Source organism: Mastigoproctus giganteus, unplaced genomic scaffold (genome assembly GCF_048544385.1).
Source record: "Mastigoproctus giganteus isolate SK-2022 unplaced genomic scaffold, ASM4854438v1 scaffold_18, whole genome shotgun sequence".
Classification (NCBI taxonomy): Eukaryota; Metazoa; Arthropoda; class Arachnida; order Uropygi; family Thelyphonidae; genus Mastigoproctus; species Mastigoproctus giganteus.
In genome coordinates this window covers 322,025-343,907 of record NW_028328295.1, presented here as the reverse complement: position 1 = coordinate 343,907, position 21,883 = coordinate 322,025, and the positions used below count along the sequence as shown (strand labels likewise).

General features: G+C 38.8%; 1 protein-coding gene across 1 annotated transcript in view; it reads left to right on the top strand.

Moving 5' to 3' along the window:
- The window catches only part of mus302 (mutagen-sensitive 302), a 279,343-nt gene that overhangs the window by 2,484 nt on the left and 254,976 nt on the right, over positions 1-21,883 (top strand). The window contains exon 2 of the mRNA XM_090389437.1: positions 16,224-16,365. Within this exon, the coding sequence (XP_090245563.1) occupies positions 16,264-16,365 (102 nt within the window). The 5' untranslated portion in view covers positions 16,224-16,263. The remainder of the gene's footprint in view (positions 1-16,223; positions 16,366-21,883) is intronic.

Below are 21,883 nucleotides of genomic sequence, written 5' to 3'. Positions count from 1 at the left end.
GAACTGGATGCAAAGAATAACTTTGATATCATATATTTGGATCTTAGAAAAGCCTTTGATACTGTTGCACATGGAAGACTGCAGCACAAATTGGAGTAGTGTGGCATTGGAGGCAAATTGCTGCTATGGATAAAGGGATGGTCGAGTGGGAGAAGACAGATGGTCAAAACCTTGGGAGGTGAATTATGGCCACAGAAGCCGATGCGCCAACAACTACCAAATAAAAAAAAAAAAAAAAAAAGACAGAGTGATAATCAATGGACATTGCTCTTCGTGGACTAATGTTATTAGTGTAGTCCGTCAGGATTCAGTGTTGGGTCCATAGTTGTTTTCTGTATTTATAAATGATATTGATGAGGGTATATCAGGCTTAATGTCCAAGTTTGCAGACGATAGGAAGGTTGGTAGGGTTGTTAATGACACTAATGACAGTATACTGCTGCAACAGGATCTAGAAAAGTTGAGCAGATGGGCTGAGAGATGGCAAATGAAGTTTAACATTGACAAATGTAAAGTAATACATGTGGGAAGCAGTAATCCCAGAGTAACGTATCAACTCTGTGGTACCACACTGACAGTGGTAGAGAATGAAAAGGACCTGGGGGTAATTGTGCAGGCAGATATGAAGTTTTCTGAGCAGTGCAGACGGTCTGCAAGAGTAGCTCATGGTGTCTTGTCAATGATATACAGGAATTTTTCTAGCAGGTATAAGGAGGTGATTATCCCCTTGTATAAGGCAATGGTCAGGCCACACCTTCAGTACTGTATACAGGTCTGGAGGCCTCATTTTAAGAAGGATGTAGAGCTGTTGGAACGAGTATAGAGAAGTGCAACAAGATTAGTGAATGGAACAAAGGGTTGCTCTTACGAAGAAAGGCTTAAGTTTTGCAAATTACAGTGTCTGGAGACTAGGCACCTGTGAGGTGATCTGATTGAGGTGTATAAAGCCTTGAATGGTTTGAGCATGCTGAATGCAGATGGGATTCATCCTCTTGCTCAGAATACTTGCCTGAGAGGGCATAAATTCAAATTGAGGAAAGACGGTTGTAGGATAGATGTCCGGAAGTTTGCCTTTAGCCAAACTTCCGCACTTTTTTTTTGCTGATGCTATATAAGCTTGCTTTCTTGCATCATGTGCCTATGCTAATGTTAATAACAAAAATATGAAATCCAATAGGAAAATAAACATTGATATTGATTTAAAATTAAAATCATATGTACAAAAGAGGATTGCATTAAGTTACCAGTAAAACAAATAATAAATTAATTAGTCAGAGAACAGAAAAATAATAAAACAAATAATAATAATAAACTACAATAATTAGATGAGAGCTAGTCACTTTGCAGTTTAAGAGAAGAGGCAAACTTATGGATGGAGTTCATCAGTGATTATGACGTCAAAGAAGTCAATGAGAGAGAGAGAGTCATTTGCTGATTTGCAGATTCTGTTCAGTGGACTGAACTTCATAAAGTCCGTGGTGGCAGAGTCAAGGTGAAACGAATATGATTAAAGAGGCCTGTGCTCTCTGGATTCATTATTATCAAAACTAAAATTACTGTAACACAGAGCGAAAACGGATACGAAAATAGATTGTGAGAAGTTTAATAAAAGGAAATATACATATATTAGATACATACAAAAAAAAAACTTTTGTTTGTTTTGTCAACCTTCCTCAGTTAAACTGACAGTTAAGAATGGAGCATGAGGGCGTGTACTGCCAATCTTGTACGTGAAGTGCGTGATTAATTGTTAGATGTTGAAGGCTGTGATGCATGTGGACATTGCCAGCGTTTGTCAATAGTCAGGATTGCTGTTTCGCTGATGGGGTGGACTTGACATCCACTGTTCCTGTTGACTGAGGTATTGGAGCATTTGATGTTCAACGACTCCAACCAGGCATGTCGTCGATAGTGGTGGGACTTATCCACAATCAAGACATTGCGGTGTGGGTCAATGTCATGGTGGGTTGTCCAAACGTGTTCAGCAAAATAGCTGAGTGCTCCACATCTGCTAAGTGGATTGCTCTTTTGTGTTCGGAAAGGCGTTTTTCGAGCCGTCTCCCAGTTTCCCCGATGTAGCAGCTAGTGCAGTCATGGCAAGAGATGTGGAGGGGCTCACATCTGATGAGTATGGGCTTGGCACACCTAGGGTCCTAAGCTGGATATTATCATCATTCTTCTCTTTCTTGGTGATTCCCTTCTACTTCTCTCTCTTTCTCTCTCTGGGTAAATTGGGGTTTTTTTTTTTTTTTGCTTGTGCAGCAAAAGCTTCGGCTTCCTTGCACCATATAGCTAATAATAATAATAATAATAATAGACCAATCCGCTTTGTAGTAAGGTGGGGACCGGTATTTTTACTTTAGAGATGAGGGATCGTAATTTTCTGCCTGGGAGTTGTACGCATTTTATCCCATGTGATTTTAAGACTCTACAAACCTGTTGTGATAGGTTTGGGTAGTATGGGATAAAGGCGCTCGGGGCTAAGTCATTACCTTGGATGTTTCTGTTGGTCACTACGTAGCCATGTGTCTGTAGGTCACACCTGTCAAGGGTATTGATGGGATAGCCACACCTCGTAAGATCCGCCTTGACTTTAGCAATTTCGGTGCACCTCTCATTTACAGAGCTAGAGTGTGTCCAGGCACGAGTTAGCAAGGTTCGTGCAGTGGCAAGAAGATGGCTACGCGCGTGTGCTGACTGGAAGTTGTTAAATTGGCCAGCATACATTGGTTTACGATGGACAGTTGCATGCCCTCGCGCCGGACAAGTGTGTCTAAGTATGGTATGGTGTTGTCCGACTCTAGCTTGATGTGCGAATTTTATGAAAGGTGACAGAGAATTGAGGTGGTCTAAAATTTGGTCATCTGCATTTCTGGGGATAACCACGAACACATCAACCACGTAGCGACACCAAAAGGTAATGGGATCTAGTACATTTGTAAATGCACGACCCTCTAATTCCTCCATCGCGATGTTTGCCATGACCGAACTAACCGGAGAACCCATGGCTGTGCCGTGTACTTGTTGGTAAATGGAGTCGTTGAACATGATTGCACCGCCTGTTAAGCACAGTCTGAGGGTGGTAGAGATATCGTCTGGTGTTAGTTTGGTTCTGCTGCCAAGGGTTCTTGGCAGCAGAACCAAACTGTCTTCTTGTCTCACAAGGCTTAAAACATACTTACACCAATGTTTTCCCTCGTTTTTCTCCCTTAAGGTGCAGCCATACCTTAGAAATGCTGGAATTACAGTGTTGGAATGGCATGGCACAGTCCAGATTTGAACCATACTGAAAATTGCTGGTATGTAATGTCTAAAATTGGTCAGAAGAAGCCAACAAGTAAGATTCAGCTGCAGGAGAGCATTGTGAGGGTGTGGTACCATGAAATAGGGCAACAGTATTTCCAGGAGTTGATTAACTCTATGCCAGATCGTTGCAAGACTGTAATTGCAGCTCAAGGCGGAACAACAAAATATTGAGGACTTATTTTGCTGATTTACAGTACATAATACTATTACGTTAACTTGTCATTTCAGTTTGTACATGTAAATGCAATAAAATTATGTTTGGTTGTCATAATTGCCATTTGCATAATTTCTCATATTTCCATTAATTATGCATTTTACCCTTTGGGAAGATATTTATGGCAATTAGGTATATCATTTGGAGTCTTTTTATTGGTTTTCATTCACAGAGGTATATATCCCATCCAACAAATTCATTTCGAATATTTCTGCAACCCACAATGCAGCGCAAAGCACATTATTTGCAAAATTCACAAGTTATGCAGTTTTTTGTCTGCCACCATGTGTATAGTGTCTAGTATTGTGTATAGTATCTTATGTAAGGCGGCTCCCAAACGCTAGTTCAGCTCCGTTGTGGTACACTGTGATGTTACAAAAACTGTGCAGAAAGGCCAGAAATGTATGTAATGCTATGTTTGTGTTTATTGTTTCTGGCCGCTTTGCTATCAGGAAGCAACAAGTGCCAGGGTGGTGCGTTCTGATAGCCGTCTACGGCGCGAGGAGGCGGGCCACAACTGAATGCGAACTGCAGCAAACCTTGAGTGTCATTTACTGAATGTCCAAATCATTCAAAATATGAACTAATAAAATTAAATTTAAACAGTAAATTAATATATTTATATTAATTTACTGTATATATTTATATTTAAATTATAAAAATAAAAGGAATAAAAAACCACAAATTTAAACAGATACACCAACTGTTTATAACTGATTTAATAGTAAAATAAAATAAAATGATACAAAAGACTGTAAAATAATATTTACAAAAATTTGATTATTTACAAAAAACTAATTTATAACAAAAATAAAATAAAAATAAAATAAGTATATAAGTTAAAATGCATTAAAATATAAATTTAAAAGCGATAAAAACACTATTGAAGCTTTCGGAGGTGTCTGCCTCCTTCCTTAGCAATAATGAAACTTAAGCGACACATCCTTAAATACCAGGTTCACGGTACACATGGATGACCAGGCGCATACTCGGTATTCCTTTCACTTGTACCAGAACCGGAAGTGGTCTGGGGACGTGGAAAACTAAAGCGTTTATCTCTGGCAAAAACCACCCCGCCTCAAAAAGGGGGTGAAGCCTAACTTCTCTGTTCATGCTATTGTTACCAGAGGATCCAATCCACAGACTTTCCAGCCACTTGCGGTCCCAGAATCTATGCGCCCGGTCAAGGATGACAGCGTTGTCGGGGGAGATCTGGTGTTGTTTTTCCCAATAGTTCTCGGCAATGGCGAATTTATTTTGCTCTGCGGTCCGTATCGCTCTTGAATGTTCCCCCAGACGGTCCTTGAGACGCTGTCCTGTCTCCCCCACGTAACATTTTGTATCATTTTATTTTATTTTATTTTATTTTACTATTAAATCAGTTATAAACAGTTGGTGTATCTGTTTAAATTTGTGGTATGAATAATCCCAACCTTAGAGGCCTTATTGCAGATATAGGAATAAAAAAATTTAAAAGTAAAAATAAATTTTTTGAAAAAAAATAAAATAAATAAAAAATAATCAGAAAAATTAAAGATAAAAAAAGTAAATAAAATAAAAATAAAATTCAGAAAAAATAAAGATAAAAATAAGTTAAAAAATGTAAAAAAAAACGAAACTCCTGCACCAGTGTACCGTAGATACAATCAACATTGCATATAATTAGGTTAAACTTAGTCATGAATATTTCCTAATTGTGTGATAACTAACAGACACTTCTGGAATTTTCACAGCAAATTCAAAGAAAACATTTCAAAAAATAGCTATTAGGAGTTTCAGCGGTATGAATGGAGCAGATGAAGCGTCAATTAGCCTAGCAATAAGGAGTCAAAATGTTTTTGTTACTCAAGTTTGAAAGAGAGCAAGCAGTTATATAGTTTTATAATAAATGACATGTTAAGTTAGTTTATAAAAATATTTAAGAATTCTATACATTTATACGGTATGTATGATGTTAAAAAAAATTGTTTAAAGGTTGTAATTTTTGTTTTTTAAAAGAACCGAAAAATTTCACTTTTTTAGAAAATATAAATATTCAGGGAAGGTAATGCAGGAGGTGAATTAAACTCTGGCAGTGAGCTAGATAATTTTGTAATAAGTGAGAGAAAAGTGGAAGAGAAATTGTTGAAGATAAACATAAGAAAGGCACCTGAAGTGGATGGGATCTATCCAGTTATATTAAAGGAGGCAGCAAAGGAAGTAAGCAAACTCTTAGTCATAATTATCATTATCATTAGCCATATGGTGCAAGGAAGCCTGAGGCTTATGCTGCACCAGCCAAAAAATTTTCTGAATTACCCTGTGAGAGAGAGAGAGAGAAAGAGAGAGAGAGAGAAGGAAATCACCAAGAAAGAGAAGAATGACGATATCCAGCTCAGGAACCCTGGGTGTTCCAATCTATGAGAGCTTCCTTGGACTCAGGGGAGTACCCATGGACTAGAGATGTGCAAATGTGACCCCAATTCACAAAGGAGGATCAAAGAGTGACACAGTTCAGTTATAGCTCGGACACAGCATGGTTTTGTTAAGGGGAAGTGTTGCCTGACCAATTTGATTGGATACTATGATGCAGTCACAAAAGAATTGGATGCAGGGAATAACTTTGATATTATATACTTGGATCTTAGAAAGGCTTTTGATACTGTTGCACATGGAAGACTGCTGCACAAATTGGAGCAGTGTGACATTGGAGGCAAATTGCTGCTATGGATAAAGGGGTGGTTGAGGGGGAGAAGACAGAGAGTGGTAATCAATGGACACTGCTCGTCGTGGACTAATGTTATTAGTGGAGTCCCTCAATGCTCAGTGTTGGGTCCATTATTGTTTTCTGTATTTATAAATGATATTGATGATGGTATATCAAGCTTAATGTCCAAGTTTGCAGACGATACAAAGGTAGGCAGGGTTGTCAAGGACACTACTGACACTATGCTGCTGCAACAGGATCTGGAAAGGTTGAGCAGATGGGCTGAGAGGTGGCAAATGAAGTTTAACATTGACAAATGTAAAGTACTACACATGGGAAACAGCAACTCCAGAGCAATGTATCAACTCTGTCGTACTACACTGACAGTGGTAGAGAATGAAAGCGACCTGGGGGTGGTTGTGCAGGCAGATATGAAGTTCTCTGAGCAGTGCAGACGGGCTGCAAGAGTAGCTCACAGTGTATTGTCAATGATATATAGGAATTTTTCTAGCAGGGATAAGGAAGGGATTATTCCCTTGTATAAGGCAATGGTCAGGCCACACCTAGAGTACTGTATACAGGTCTGGAGGCCTCATTTCAAGAAGGATGTAGAGCTGCTGGAACGAGTACAGAGAAGGGCAACAAGATTAGTGAATGGAACAAAGGGGTGCTCTTACGAAGAAAGGCTTAAGTTTTGCAAATTACAGTGTCTGGAGACTAGGCACCAGCGAGGTGATCTGATAGAGGTGTATAAAGCCTTGAATGGTTTGAGCATGCTCAATGCTGATGGGATTCTTCCTCTCGCTCAGAATAATCACCTGAGAGGGCATAAATTCAAATTGAGGAAGGACGGATGTAGGATAGATGTGTGGAAATTTGCCTTTAGCCAGCGGGTGGTTGGTTGGTGGAACAGACTTCCATCCCTTGTCGTGGAAGTTGATAGCCTAAATAAGTTTAAGGCTCAGCTGGACAGGTATTTCGAACGAACAGAGGGGTGAAGGGGAAGTGTTTTTTTTTTTTTTTTTTTTTTTTTTTGGCTGATGCTGCATAAGCTTGCTTTCTTGCATCAAATGCCTTTACTAATGCTAATGCTAACAAGTAATTACACACCTGTTAGTTTAACTTCTGTTCCAGGGAAGTTAATGGAGGCACTGGTTAAAGAGGCACTGCAGGATCATCTAGACAAGACTTCAGTTATAGCTCAGACACAGCATGGTTTTGTTAAGGGGAAGTCTTATCTGACCAATTTGATTGGATACTATGATGTGGTCACAAAGCAACTGGATGCAAGGAATAACTTTGATATCATATATTTGGATCTTAGAAAGGCTTTTGATACTGTTGCACATGGAAGACTGCTGCACAAGTTGGAGCAGTGTGGCATTGGAGGCAAATTGCTGCTATGGATAAAGGGATGGTTGAGTGGGAGAAGACAGAGAGTGGTAATCAATGGACACTGCTCTTCGTTGACTAATGTTATTAGTGGAGTCTCTCAGGGTTCAGTGTTGGGAAATTGTTTTCTGTATTTATTAACAATATTGATGATGGTATATAAGGCTTAATGTCCAAGTTTGTCTTTGTAGAAGTTGATAGCTTAAATAGATTCAAGGCATAACTAGACAAACATTTGGAGCTAGTGGATGGGTGAAATTAGAAGATCTGTTTTTTTTTTTTTTTTTGGCTGATGCTACATAAGTTTGCTTTCTTGCATCATGTGCCTGTGCTGATGAGAAATCCGAATCAAATATCTATGTTAAAACTATCACTATGTAAAATGCATCACTGTTATCTTTTTACAATTTAATTTTTTTAATTCAGGGTCATTCACGTTTCAGTATTAACTTTATCCAATTATTATTATTATTATTACCTACATGGTGCAAGGAAGCCGTGGCTTATGCTGCACCAGCCAAAAAAAAAAAACAAAATTCCCCGCCAAGAAAGAGAAGAATGATGATATCCAGCTCAGGACCCTAGGTGTGCCAAGCCCACACTCACCAGATGTGAGCCCCTGGGGTTATGCTTAAGCATTGGTGTTGTGAATTTTCATGTTGCTTGTGTATAAAACTGTGACATGCATACAACTACTAGGAGTGCTGGAATCTATTCCAGCACCCCTAGTAGTTGTATATGAAGGTAAAAACTCAAAAGCAATTGGAAAGTTTGTGTGTGTGGTGTTACACACACACACACACACACAAAAGGGGGCTCTGACTGTCTTTAAAAATTACAGCTGTGAATTACAGGCTCCGAAAAAGCGATAAGTGTTTGCCTTTTTATTTACATAATTGTTATTTTATATTGTACTTTATACGTAGTCTTATAGTTATGCTGGTTATTTTTATTTTAATTTAGATAAAGGGTTTTTGTGGATTACTACTTAATATACGTAAAACCGTTATTTCGTTCGAATCTTGCAGCCATTGTTTTTGTATGTAGTGGTAGGGAATTAAAATTTTTAATTGAGGTAACTAGGTAGCTCTAACGTATAATTATATAGCGTAATACGCTTCACTTTTTCTATTAGATAGTGTAGTATTGACATTTAATTAATTTAATTTATTGATCTTATTAATTTAAAATATCATGCCCCAAACTGGAGCAGCAAAGCAACGGGCACAAAGTGGCAGGAGTGCTGTGACTCGGGGGAGAACTGAGGGGGACGATTCTCCAATGAATCACAGCCTAAAAAAATATGCAACCTGTGAAATGTTTGCCGAACTCTCTGGAATGGAACATGATATTGCCATGGGGGATGTCTTTGTGTGTGTGCGATGAAAGGAGTATAAGGAAATCAGGCGACAACTCAGCGTTGTTATAGGCCTATATGAGAGCTTGAAGGACAGGGTGGATGCCCTCGAAGGATCTAAATTGAGGGGCCCATCAGGCTCTCAGCTGCCCACATCAACGCCAGAGCTTGCACTTGGTCATCACGCAACACAACGGCAACCCCCAAGGCAGAATGCGCTGATCCCACAGGAACTAGTAGTTGTTGGTGACTCTGTTGTCAGGGAAATGGGGAACATGCTTTGAAAAAAGGATAGGTGGAACAGGACCAGGGTATGTCTGCCAGGGGCAAAGGTTGATGACGTAGAGCGGATATCATCTTTTAAGGGCACAAAAGGTGATATAGTTGTACACGTTGGCACTAATGATATTAAGAGTAGGAGACCGGCAGAATTACTTAACAAGTACAGGTCACTGTTGAACAAAGCCGAGAATTAGGGTTGAATTTGAAAGTGTCTGCAATTCTGCCCAGACACGATAGGAGGGAGTATATGATGAGAGCCTTGTCGATCAATTCGGCCCTGGAAAGATTGTGCAAGGCCCAAGGGATAGAATTTTTTTCAGCCTGGTCTGTACTTGTTAACAGGAGAGACTGCTTCTACAGGGATGGGATACACTTAAATAGAAAGGGTGCAAGAATATTTGCTGATGCTATCGAGGCAGTGTTAGGTGGGTCAGAAAACTGTTAGCTTGGGGGGATACAAGGACTAATAGTTTAACAGTAGCTGCAGGCAGAGGTGAAGGTGATTCTTGCACAACTTCTATTAGAATAAGTAGCGACCTGGAGCGAGGGGTGTTGTGGGTTTCAGGGACGGATGGCAGTCATCGTTTTTTTTTTTTTTTTTTTTGATTTGGTAGTTATTGGCGCATCGGCTTCTGTGGCCATATTGCACCTCCCAAGGTTTTTGCAGTACTTTGATCCAAGCCCGAGGCGGGAATCGAACCCGCGACCTTTGGGTTGCCGGGCAGGTACTTTACCCACTCGGCTAGCCCGGTCGGCGCAGTCATCGTGAAATAGGTGGGTATATGGGATGTGTTAGGAATAGGGGCATGTATGCTTGCATGTATACCAATGCTACAAGTATAGTAAATAAATTTGATGAATTTGAAGTGTTGGTGAAGACATCAAAGGTGGATATTGTTGGGATAGCAGAGACTTGGTGTCACATAGATATAAGGAATGCAGAACTGGAATTTGGGGAGTACAATGTGTAGAGAAAGGATAGACAGGATAGAAAGGGAGGGGGTGTTATGCTGTTAATTAAGAAAAACATAAAATCAAAAGAACTGCACCCAGTTGATATAGATGAACAGTGCACTGTTGAGTCAGTTTGGTGTGACATAAGCATTGTGAAAGCAAAAATAAGAGTAGGAGTGTGTTATAGGCCTAATGACTTGAATGAGTACAATGAACAGTTGTACAGAGAAATAGAGTGGGCTAGTAAATCGGAATGTCTTATAATGGGGGATTTTAACTTCCCAGATATTGACTGGAACTTGTGGGTTGGTCACTCACACACTAGTCAGACTTTTGTGGATTTATTGGATGATTGTTTTCTGCAGCAGCATGTTTGAGAGGCAACCAGAGAGAGCAATATTCTTGATCTGGTTATCAGCAGTGATCATTCGTGTATTAAGAATTTGCAGATAAAGGAACCACTAGGTGGCAGTGATCACAATGTATTGATGTGGGATTTACTTAAAGATTTAATTACCATCAGGGGTAAAGGAAAGGGTTTTTTCTTCCATAAAGGTGAGTACAGTGGTCTCAGAAAGTTTTTAAATTTTGTACAGTGGGATCAACTGACGATGTTACCAACAGTAAATTCTAAGTGGGAAGCATTCAAGGAATTAATCGTGGATGCTACTTGGATTAGCTACGTAATTAATTGTGGATTAGGCCTAAATGGTTATCAAATGAACTAATGAGACTCGTAACAGAGAAGAAAAATGTATGGGATGCATATAAATTATCAAGTGACTCAGAAGCCTATGGCAGATATAAGCTAGTCTGTAATCAGGTCACAAAGGAGGTTAGGCAGGCGAAGGGAGATTACGAGAAATCCTTGGCAAAAGATGCTAAGAAAACATCAAGGATTTCTTTACTTATATAAACTCTAAAAGGAAGGGGATGAATCTGATTTGTCCACTTGACATCGATGGTTCGACTGTTGATGATCCTGCTCAGATAGCAAACAAACTGAATGAGTATTTTGCATCTACATTCACACATGAGGAATTATTAAGGTTTGAAAATGGCAGAAGGTTATCAAATTGTAGCAGGATACTTAATGATTTTGTAATAACTGAGAGCAAAGTGGAGGAGAAATTGTTGAAGTTTAACCTAAGAAAAGCACCTGGGGTTGATGGGAACTATCCAGTTATATTAAAGGAGGTGGCAAAGCAACTAAGCAAACCCTTAGCCATTTATGAGAGCATCCTTGGACTTAGGGGAGGTTCCCACGGACTGAAGATGTGCAAATGTATCCCCAATTCACAAAGGGGGATCGAAGGGTGACACGAGTAATTACAGACCAGTTAGTTTAACTTCTATTCCAGGTAAAATAATGAGTCACTGGTTAAAGATGCATTGTGGGATCATCTAGACAAGACTGCAGCAATAATTCAGACACAGCATGGGTTTGTTAAGGGAAAGTCTTGTTTGACAAATTTGATAGGATATTATGATGTGGTTACAAAGGAACTGGATGCAAAAAATAATTTGATATCATATATTTGGATTTCAGGAAAGCTTTTGACACTTTTGCGCATGGAAGACTATTGTACAAATTGGAGCAGAATGGTATTAAGGGTAAGTTGCTACAATGGATAAAAGGATGGTTAAGCGGGAGAAGACAGAGGGTGGTAATCAATGAGTGCTGCTCTTCGTGGACTAATGTTATTAGTGGAGTCCCACAGGGTTCGGTGTTGGGTCCACTGTTGTTTTCTATATTTATCAATGATATTGATGAAGGTATATCAGGCTTAATGTTGAAGTTTGCAGATGATACAAAGGTTGGCAGGGTTGTTAATGACAGCAATGGCAGTGTGCTACTGCAGCAGGATCTAGATAATTTGGGCAGATGGGCTAAGAAGTGGCAACTGAAGTTTAACTTGACAAATGCAAAGTACTGCGTATGGGTAGAAGTAACCCCAGAGAAACGTACCAAGTGTGTGGTACTACACTTAAGGTGGTAGAAAATGAAAAGGACTTGGGAGTAATTGTGCAGTCAGATATGAAGTTTTCTGAGCAATGCAGACAGGCTGCCAGGGCAGGTCATGGGGTTTTGTCAATGATATATAGGAATTTTGCTAGCAGGGAAAAGGAGGTGATTGTCCCTCCGTATAAGGCAATGGTCAGGCCACGCCTTGAGTACTGCGTACAGGTCTGGAGGCCTCATTTTAGGAAGGATATATTTTTGCATGAACGTGTACAGAGAAGGGCAACAAGATTGGTGAGGGGAATGAAGGGATCCTCTTACGAAGAGAGGCTTAAGTTCTGCAAATTGCAGTGGCTGGTGACTAGGCACCTGTGCGGTGATCTGATTGAGGTGTATAAGGCCTTGAATAGGTTGAATACGCTGAATTCTGATTCAGATTACGAACCTAAGGGGGCATAAATTCCAATTAAGAAAGGACATATGTAGAATAGATGTGTGGAAATTTGCCTTTAGCCAGCGGGTTGTTAATTGCTGGAACAAACTTCCATCTGTTGTTGTGGAAGTTGATAGGTTGAATAAATTTAAGGAGGAACTGGACAGGCATTTGGAGGGAATGGTGTGATTTTTTTTTTTTTTTTTTTTCTCGGCTGATGCTGCATAAGCTCATACACTTGCTTTCTTGCATCACATGCCACTACTACTACTACTACAATAAAAGGGAAAGTTTCATGGAATGAAAGGGCAACATTTAGTATATCTGCTAAATGCTATTGTATATAGACAAACATAAGTGATATGTTCACTTCGTATATGAATTGATTCCGGGATCATTTGGTACATGTTGTTAAGACAGTGAAAAAAAAAAGAAAAAAAGAAATTGATATCCTTTTTTGAATATAATTTCCATTCTCTTTGATAACAAGCAAAATAAAAATGGAACATGTGAGAAGAGTAGGTCTCTGTTGTAAAATTAGTATTTTAGGTAGGATATAATCTACTTTGGATTGCCAAAGATAAAGCAGATTGGGGAGAAAAAAAACCCTTTTCTTGATTTGAAAGTATCCGCCAATATAGCTACTGAGCTGTCAAAAAAAAAAAAAAATAGTGATCGTTGAAGGAACTATAAAAACAAAATTCATTATGTTAATTTTGTTTCTGAACTTAGAAAGAAGAATTTTTTAAAAAGTTTGTTATGAGCTTAGCATTTAATTTTAAGGTAGTCACACAAGTTAAGTCCAAGTTAGCATTAGCAGAAGCATATGAAGCATTAGCATAAGCTTATATAGCATCAGCCAAAAAAAAAAAAAAAAAAAACTCCGTCCCATTTCACCCATACATTTACTTCAAAAGTTTTGTCTTGTTCTGCCTTGAACTTATTTAAGCTCTTGACCTCCACTAAAACAGATGGATGTTTGTTCCAACTATCAACCACCCGCTGGCTTAAGGCAAATTTCCGCACATCTATTCTACAATTGTCTTTCTTCCATTTGAATCTATGTCCTCTCAGGTGAGTAATCTGCGCAAGAGGAAGAATCCAACAATGCACAGCAACCCTTTGTTCCACAGTTCCAAGTTAGTTTCTTTTGGAATTTGTAATGCTTGTATAATTTGCATGTGATGTTTTTTCAAAATCTTACCTTGTAAATATTATGTACAGAAATATATCTTACTTTGAATTTGGCCGAGTCAACTTTGAGTATAAGAAAATAGTGTAAGCAAGTTCATTTAGTCTAACCCATTTTCAGAGGAAAATGATGTTCCTTGTAATCAAGGAAACTCATACTTGGCCAGACATTACAATTTTCTTTGTGTGTTTTAAGAAATACTCTTTCCTTATTTTACTTTTAAAACAGAAAAAAATTAGTCAAACGTCAAATAAATGGCTGTCTTATTTTTATGTGGTTCCTTATTTAGTCTTGATTAAGGAATATTTTAACTTTGTGAAAGTTGAAAGGCAGTTTATTCTTTCACTTTTATCATTTTTTTTTCTGTAGTGGTGGTGTTGGTGGCGGTAGTATTGTTGGTGGCAAAATGATACAAGGCAACAAGCTTATATAGAATCAGTGAAAAAAAATACTGCTTCATTTGCCCGTTCTTTCTGATGATTTATTTAATTGTTATTTAAATTTATTTAGACTACTGTACATACTTCCACAACACTAGATGGAAGGGTTTGTTCTAATAATTACAGTCTGACTGATAGCAAATTTTCACATGTTTACCTTGTAACCATCCTTTTCCAATTTAAATTTGTGTATTTTTGTGTGGATTGTTCATAAAAGAATAACTATGCCATCAGAATTTAGTTTACTCAATCCATTTACGGCTTTAAGCACGTTATACAGGACTCCTCACAAGTGCTTAGGAGCCTGCGTAGTTTCCAGATGTGTGCAGTTTACAGAACTGAAATATCTTTGGTAAGAATTCCTTTTTGTGCTCTTGACTAAACTTGCTGCTCTCTCTCTTTCTCTCTCTCTCTCTCTCTCTCTCTCTCTCTCTCTCTCTCTCTCTCTCTCTCTCTCTCTCTCTCTCTCTCTCTCTCTCTCTCTCTCGCTCGTGTGTGTGTGTGTGTGTTGCAACAGATCTACATCCCTTCTAAAATGAGGCTTCCATGCAGTATTTAAGATGCAGCCTAACCAAGGCCTCACACAACACAATAATCACCTCCTTGTCCCAGATAGGAAAATTACCATATATAATGGGCTAATTATCTTACTCTTCTGGCAGAATTCCTGTATATCATTGTTAGATCTCAATGGTCTGTCTGCCTTCTGCACTGCCTTCTCTGCACTGCTCAGAGAACTTCATATCAGACTGTAAGGCTTTTTAATTCTTCAAGACACTGCACCTGCTAAGTGCTGTTCCTTGCATGTGTCCATGTTAAATATCAATTTTGACTTCTCAGAACATGACTAATTTTTCTAGGTCTTGTTACAGTGGCCTGTTGTTAACCACCCTGCCAATCTTTATAACATCAATGAACTTTGACATTAAGCTCGATATATCTTCAACAATATCATTAATAAATAACAAAAGCAGTAAGCGGACCCAGCACTGAATCATGTGGGATCTTGCTAATAACATTAGTCCATGAAGAGCAGTGGCTGTTAACTGCTTTCTTTGTCCTGTCACTCAAACATCCCTTTATCCATAACAGTAACTTGCCTGTAATATTACTTTGCTCCCTTTTCTGAACTGGACAGACATGATCTCCATTTTAACAACAAACTAAAAATAGTTTTTTTTTGAATAACTTAACTTTCAAAAAAAATATATATCAGTATTAATGTATGACATATCAGTATAATATATTATATCAATAGTAATGTATAGGTAGGTAGTAAACTCTTACATAAAAACCCTTGCAGGGTAGAACATTACAATTTTGCTCAGGCAAGAGTTTGCATTATTTCTGTTTTGGAAACAGTATAAATCAGAGCACATATCTGTACCTTGCTTATTTGAGTCATAGTTTTTACGTGTAATATTTTTTCAACTTTATAATTTAACTTGTACATGGTATTTCTTTGATTATTAAGCAATGTAGTAAACATTCAGTAAAAAAGATTCAGAGTTAATTATCTATATAAAGAGCATATTGGTATAGGTCACAGATGTTCTGGGACCTATACCAATCACATGCACAACTCCTCTTGGTGATCAGTATGTCCAGGCAAATATGAGAAGGGAGATGTCATAAGAGAGTAATTGATTCAACTGGTCAGAAATCAAATTGTTTTTAATAAGCAATATTACAATTTCAAACTGAAAATAGCCTATAATTTTGTTATAATATGATTAGTTCAATCTCAAACAAGCCCAAACCTGCCCTGAGTCTGAATGTTATCAGTTTTTTCCAGGCCTATAGACCACTAGTCTATACCATTACCAAAGTTGAAATTCAGTTGAAAGAATAATAGAACTGAATGACTTATTTATTTATGATTTGAAGTTGGCAATTATTCAATGATTCTTACTGCTGATGATTATTATTAGAGGACTTTTGTTTTTATAAATTGCCAATGAAGATTTCATATTTGTAATATAATTTATGTTTTTAATTTTTCAGTTTTAAGTTTTGAATATGGGTTGATTCCAAAGATTTGAACATGAGTTCTGATTCGGAAGTGATGGAAGTTGTGTCAGGAACAGGAGAAAGTGATACTGATCTCTATAGTGAGAATGAAAGCTCAGATATTGTTGATGCTGTGGTAAGGATAATAATTTTCTTAAGTTTCTGCTCACTCTGTCAAATTTATTTAAATAAATATTAATTTAAACTTAAATGTTTCAAAGTGGCAGGAAGGCTAGATAATAGTAATGTTCTGTTTGAATAAATACAGTTTAAATAAAACTTTTATGATACTTCCAGTTCCTGGATGACTTCTATTACTGGATTCTATTGCAGAAATCATCCAGTAATCATCCTGGATTCACATTTGTTAAGACAAGCTTTATCTTTGTTAAGATAACGAATTAACAAACACAGAATGTGAACCTTGTCTTAACAAAATTTGTTTTATGAAAAATTCAGTTCAGTGAATTACAGTAAAACCTCAATTTGCAGACTATATGGGGGAGAGGGAACCTTTTTCTTAAATAAGATTCTTTAAATGTGAATGTCCATGAAACTTAAAAGAAGTATATAAAGTTGCTGAAGTTTCTAGAATGTTATGAGAAAGTGCCGTACTGTGAAATAAAAAAAACATTAAACATTGTAATACTATATTGTACTGTATTTTAAGGAAGGCACATAAATTTATGTGCCTTCTTTTCTCACCACCTTTTTAGATGCCATTATGGAAAATAAAAAGGGTGTGAAGTTTAGAACTACAGCACTTGATAGAAACTAATAGAAACTAAATAATGCTGTGGTGGGAAACTTTGCACTTCTTGTTGGCAGTGCTGAATTAATTACAATATCGTAAACAAGTTCACACAAGAGCAGAATTTCTTCTTTTTATGTTGCCATGGTGGAAGATTGATGAAGCTGACTATAATACCTTTCAACATCTGGAAAATTTTGACATCACTGCAGTTAGTCAGGAGCCTATCAGTGATACAGTCACATACATCACACAAAGTATTATCTGTGCAACTGCAATTGCAATACCCAAAACATCCACCTGATTTCCACCATTTCCTAAACTGTGGTGGAATTCAGGATGCACAGCAGCAAAAAAGTCATAAAACAAAGCCTGTTAATTCAATGATATCATACTATAGCTAATCTCATAATTTTTAAATGCCCATGTGCTAAAGCACGTTATATCTGAACTCAAAACCAAAAGAAATCCTGGATCCATTTTACTTCTTCTCTCACCCAAATGACCAGCTCTAAGGTGATTTGGGATAAAATCCAGAAAATTAAGGGAAAATACACAGCACATACCTTATCGGTCCTAGAATATAATGGATGCACTATTGCAGACTCATTTGCAATAGCCTTGGGGGAAACATTTTATAACATCTCAGTAACATCATTTTACTTCCCAGTTTCTGGTCCTTAAACATATGCCCCTCGCCGTGGGCACCTCCCAGTGATGCTGCTGGCCTTCCAGATTAGCATCACTGGGATCTAATGCCCATACCTTGGTTCCAGGGTTACATCATTGGAATCGAGCATGTGCGGCCATGTGCCGCTACCCGGGGAAACCTGGTGGTTGAGGGGGGCCCAGCATTAATACACCATTTCGATTTCGGCACCCGCTTCTACAAGACGCAAGATTCCTGACCGGCTCCGACTGGGATCAACTGGCGAGTGGTTCTTACTGCTAGGGTCAACTGTGTTCCAATCTCCTTCTCTTTGGTCCTGGTATGGGATCAAAGCTTATTGGAAACGTGGCTACGGTGCCCCTAAGCGAACTTGGCATCCCATTTGTGTACGCAATACCTGCTAGTTCATGCTAGTCCCCCATAGGGCTCCATGGTGGGTGAGGTACTTAGGGCATTGGAAATTTTTACCTTACTCATATGAGTAATTTAAATCCTACTTCTTCTGGGACCCTACAAGGCCCCTACCTAATCAATCAGATGAGATTGACACCAATTCTGTTAAAAGAGCCAGAATTGAGGATAAAACACCATCTAATAGTGAGGATAAAACACTGCTTTTCCTCATTCTCCATTCCACCGGAGAGCAATCAATCAGGAAGATGTCACTCTTCTACATCCAGAAAGGATTAGAAGGGTTGGCAGGATCACCAAAATCCATAAAATGGTTGCGTTCTGGCGACCTTTTAGTTGAAACTTCAAGCACGAAGCAAGCAGAAAAAATCTTGAAAGCTACATCCATGGATGACTTCTATTATTCCTTCCACGTACCAATTAGTGTAACACCCAACAAAACTCTATATGAAGTGTCATATCAGAGTGGGACCACCTTCATGTCTCTGAAGAAGGGATCTGCTCTGAATTGAAAGACCAAGGACTGACGTTTGTCAAGAGAATATCAATGCGAAAGGATGGGAATCTCTTTCCTACTCAAGTTCTCATCCTAATATTTAACACCCCACAGAATCCAAGTTCCATCAAGGCAGGGTACTTAAACTGCCCAGTGAGGAGTTACATTCCAAACTCGCTGAGCTGTTTTAAATGTCAAAAATACGGCCACTCACAAACAGCTTGTTATGGTAACCCTGCTTGTGCTTGTGGTGCTAAAGACCACAAGAGCAAGGAATGTTCAGCTTAAAAACCGATCTGTGTAAATTGCCATGGAGAGCACCCTGTTTACTTTTTCATCCTTCCATCAGCGGTGGAAGGATGAAAAAGAAATTCAAAAACTAAAAAACACATCCAATCAATAAATAGCGGGAAGCCTTCATATGCTCAGAAGGTTTCTGTGAAGTGCATTATCGGTACACAAACTGAAATGACTATACCACCAAGAGAGTTATTCACTCAGATTGCAAGCTATTTATTGCATTCACAAAAGCCAACCCAAAAAACAGTCAGCTTCCACTCCTACACCTGTACCTCCTAGTGCTCCACCACTACCAAAACCAAGTGCTAAAGAAAAGCCAAAAAAGATCGGAAGAGTCACCTGTAATACTAGAAACAAGGGTATTGTGTGTGGCATGTGCCTTTTGTATGTAATAAAGAGTTCTTCTAAACAATGGATGTACAGGACAAGGAGGTACCGGACGAATCAGTCTTGGAACTCTTTGCAGAGGAAGAAATGGACACAGGTCAGTGTTCATACTTCCCCAAAAAAGATAAATCCAAGATTGACAAAAAGTAAGCCCTCAGCACCCCGGAAGCCACCTGATGAAACTACCAAGCCAAAATAATGTCTGAATTCATACAATGGAATTGTCTTGGATTCCAGCAAAATATTGACGACATCAAGGCCCTCCTGCAAAAACATGAGCCAGTTTGCTTTTGCTTGCAGGAGACTTACCTAAAGACAAATGAAGACCCCACCATGTGTAACAACACAATTTTTCTTAAGGATAGAATTGCAGATGGTCCTGCTCATGGAGAAGTGGCTATCCTTGTGGGCAACCAGACTCCAGTACAGCCCTTGCTACTTACAACCAGCATACAGGCTGTTGTAATTCGACTTACAGTGGGTTTTTTGCTAACCATCTGCTCTATCTATTTGCCACCTTTGATTGACACCTCCCAGAAAGACCTTGATGATTTTGTAATGTAGCTGCCTTGCCCTTTTTTACTTCTTGGAGATTTTAATTGACATAATACACTGTGGGGTAGTGCTAGCATCAATGGAAGGGGACAAGTCATAGAACACATGCTCAATGACAATTATCTTTCCCTTCCTTCTTCCACACACACCTACCCATGCATTTTCTGCCATTGATCTTTCTATACACTCCCCTTCTCTCATTTGGGAAGCGGAAGAGAATCCATATGGAAGTGATTACTTCCCTGTGATAACCTGCTTACACAGTGGGAGACTGTGTCTTCCTTTTAGGTTACTGCAGTGGAAGTTTGATCAGGCTGACTGGAATGCCTTTCAACATCAGACAAATTTTGAAATCACTGATGCAGTCAGTCAGGAGCCTATCAATGACGCAGTCACGTACATTGCAGAAAATATCGTCCATGCAGCTGCAATTGCAATCCCAAACACATCTGCCTGGTTTCCACCTTTTCCCAAACCATAGTGGAATTCACAATGCACAGAAGTGAAAAAGGCTCAAAACAAAGCTTGGGGGATATTCTGGAGATATCCTACCACAGCCAACCTTATAGCTTTTAAATGTGCACAAGCCAAAGCATGCTACACTCGCCGTCAGAGTCGGAAGGAATCATGGATCCGTTTTAGATCATCTATTATCCAGTCTACTAGCACTAAGGTGGTCTGGGATAAAATCCAGAAAATGAAGGGAAAATATACATCTCATCGATCCTAGACTATAATATAAGGGATGCACTATTGCAGAGCCAACTGCAATAGCCACTGCTCTTGGAGAAACATTTTCAAACATCACTGTTATATCTTCCTATTCTCCAGAGTTTCTGGTCCTCAAATATCAAAGAGAAAAACAGGCACTAAATTTCGTGCCAAAGGGCCTTTGTTCCTATAACGAGCCATTCACTATGCAGGAATTAAAAAGAGCTCTAAAGCAAGTGCTGTTGGACCAGATGGCATCCATTATGAAATGATTAAGCATCTTTCACCAACATCTATGGATCACAAAATCTATACTGGTATGGCAATTGTTCTTGCCTTTGCGAAGCCAGGAAAGGATCCTAAAATCTCTACTAATTATCATCCTGTTGCTCTGACCAGCTGTCTGCAAAATCCTGGAGAGAATGGTTAATTTTTGTTTAATGGTTCTAAATTGTATTTAGAATCAAACCACCTTCTCTCCAACATTCAGTGTGGCTTCCACAGAAACAGGTCCATTCTGGACCATCTTATTAGACTGGAAACATCCATCTTGGATGTTTTCCTAAAATGTGAACATTTGGTGTCTGTATTCTTTGACATGGAGAAAGTGTATGACACAACTTGGAGATTTGGCATCTTAAAAGATTTGCAAGACCTGAGATTTGCATGACATGACAATCTTAGAGGGCATCTCCCAATTTTTATTAAAAACTTTCTAGCCAAGCTGAAATTCCAAGTTTGTGTAGGATTCGTCCATTTTGGATGAGAGAGGGAGTACTGCACGGATCAGTATTACGTGTATGCTTTTCACCATCAAAGTAAATTCCAACAGAGAACAACTTCCTCCAATGGTAAACAGCACCCTCTATGTTGATGACCTTACCATATTTTCTCAGTCATACAACAAAATTGAAAGACAACTGCAACAAGCTATTGATCGTCTCTATTCCTGGACACTTGCTAATGGATTCAGGTTCTCGACACAGAAGACTCTGCATAAACGTAACATCCTGAACCTGAATTAAGGCTTGGACAAAATGCTATTCCAGTAGTGTCAGACACAAAATTCTTGAGACTTGTATTTGATAAAAAGTTGACCTTTCTAGATCACATCCATCAACTCCATACAAAGTGCACAAGAGGCCTTAATATTCTTCGCTCTCTGTCCTCTACATCCTGGGGTGCAGACCTGCTATGCATTTACGTGCACTTCTGTGATCCAAACTACACTACAGGTCCCAAGTATACACATCAGCCAGAGGCAGCGTACTTCAATGGCTGGACCCTATCCATCATCAGGCTATTCGTATGACTACTGGAGCACATCGAACATCTCCTGTTCAGAGACTATATGTTGAAGCACCGTTATTGCT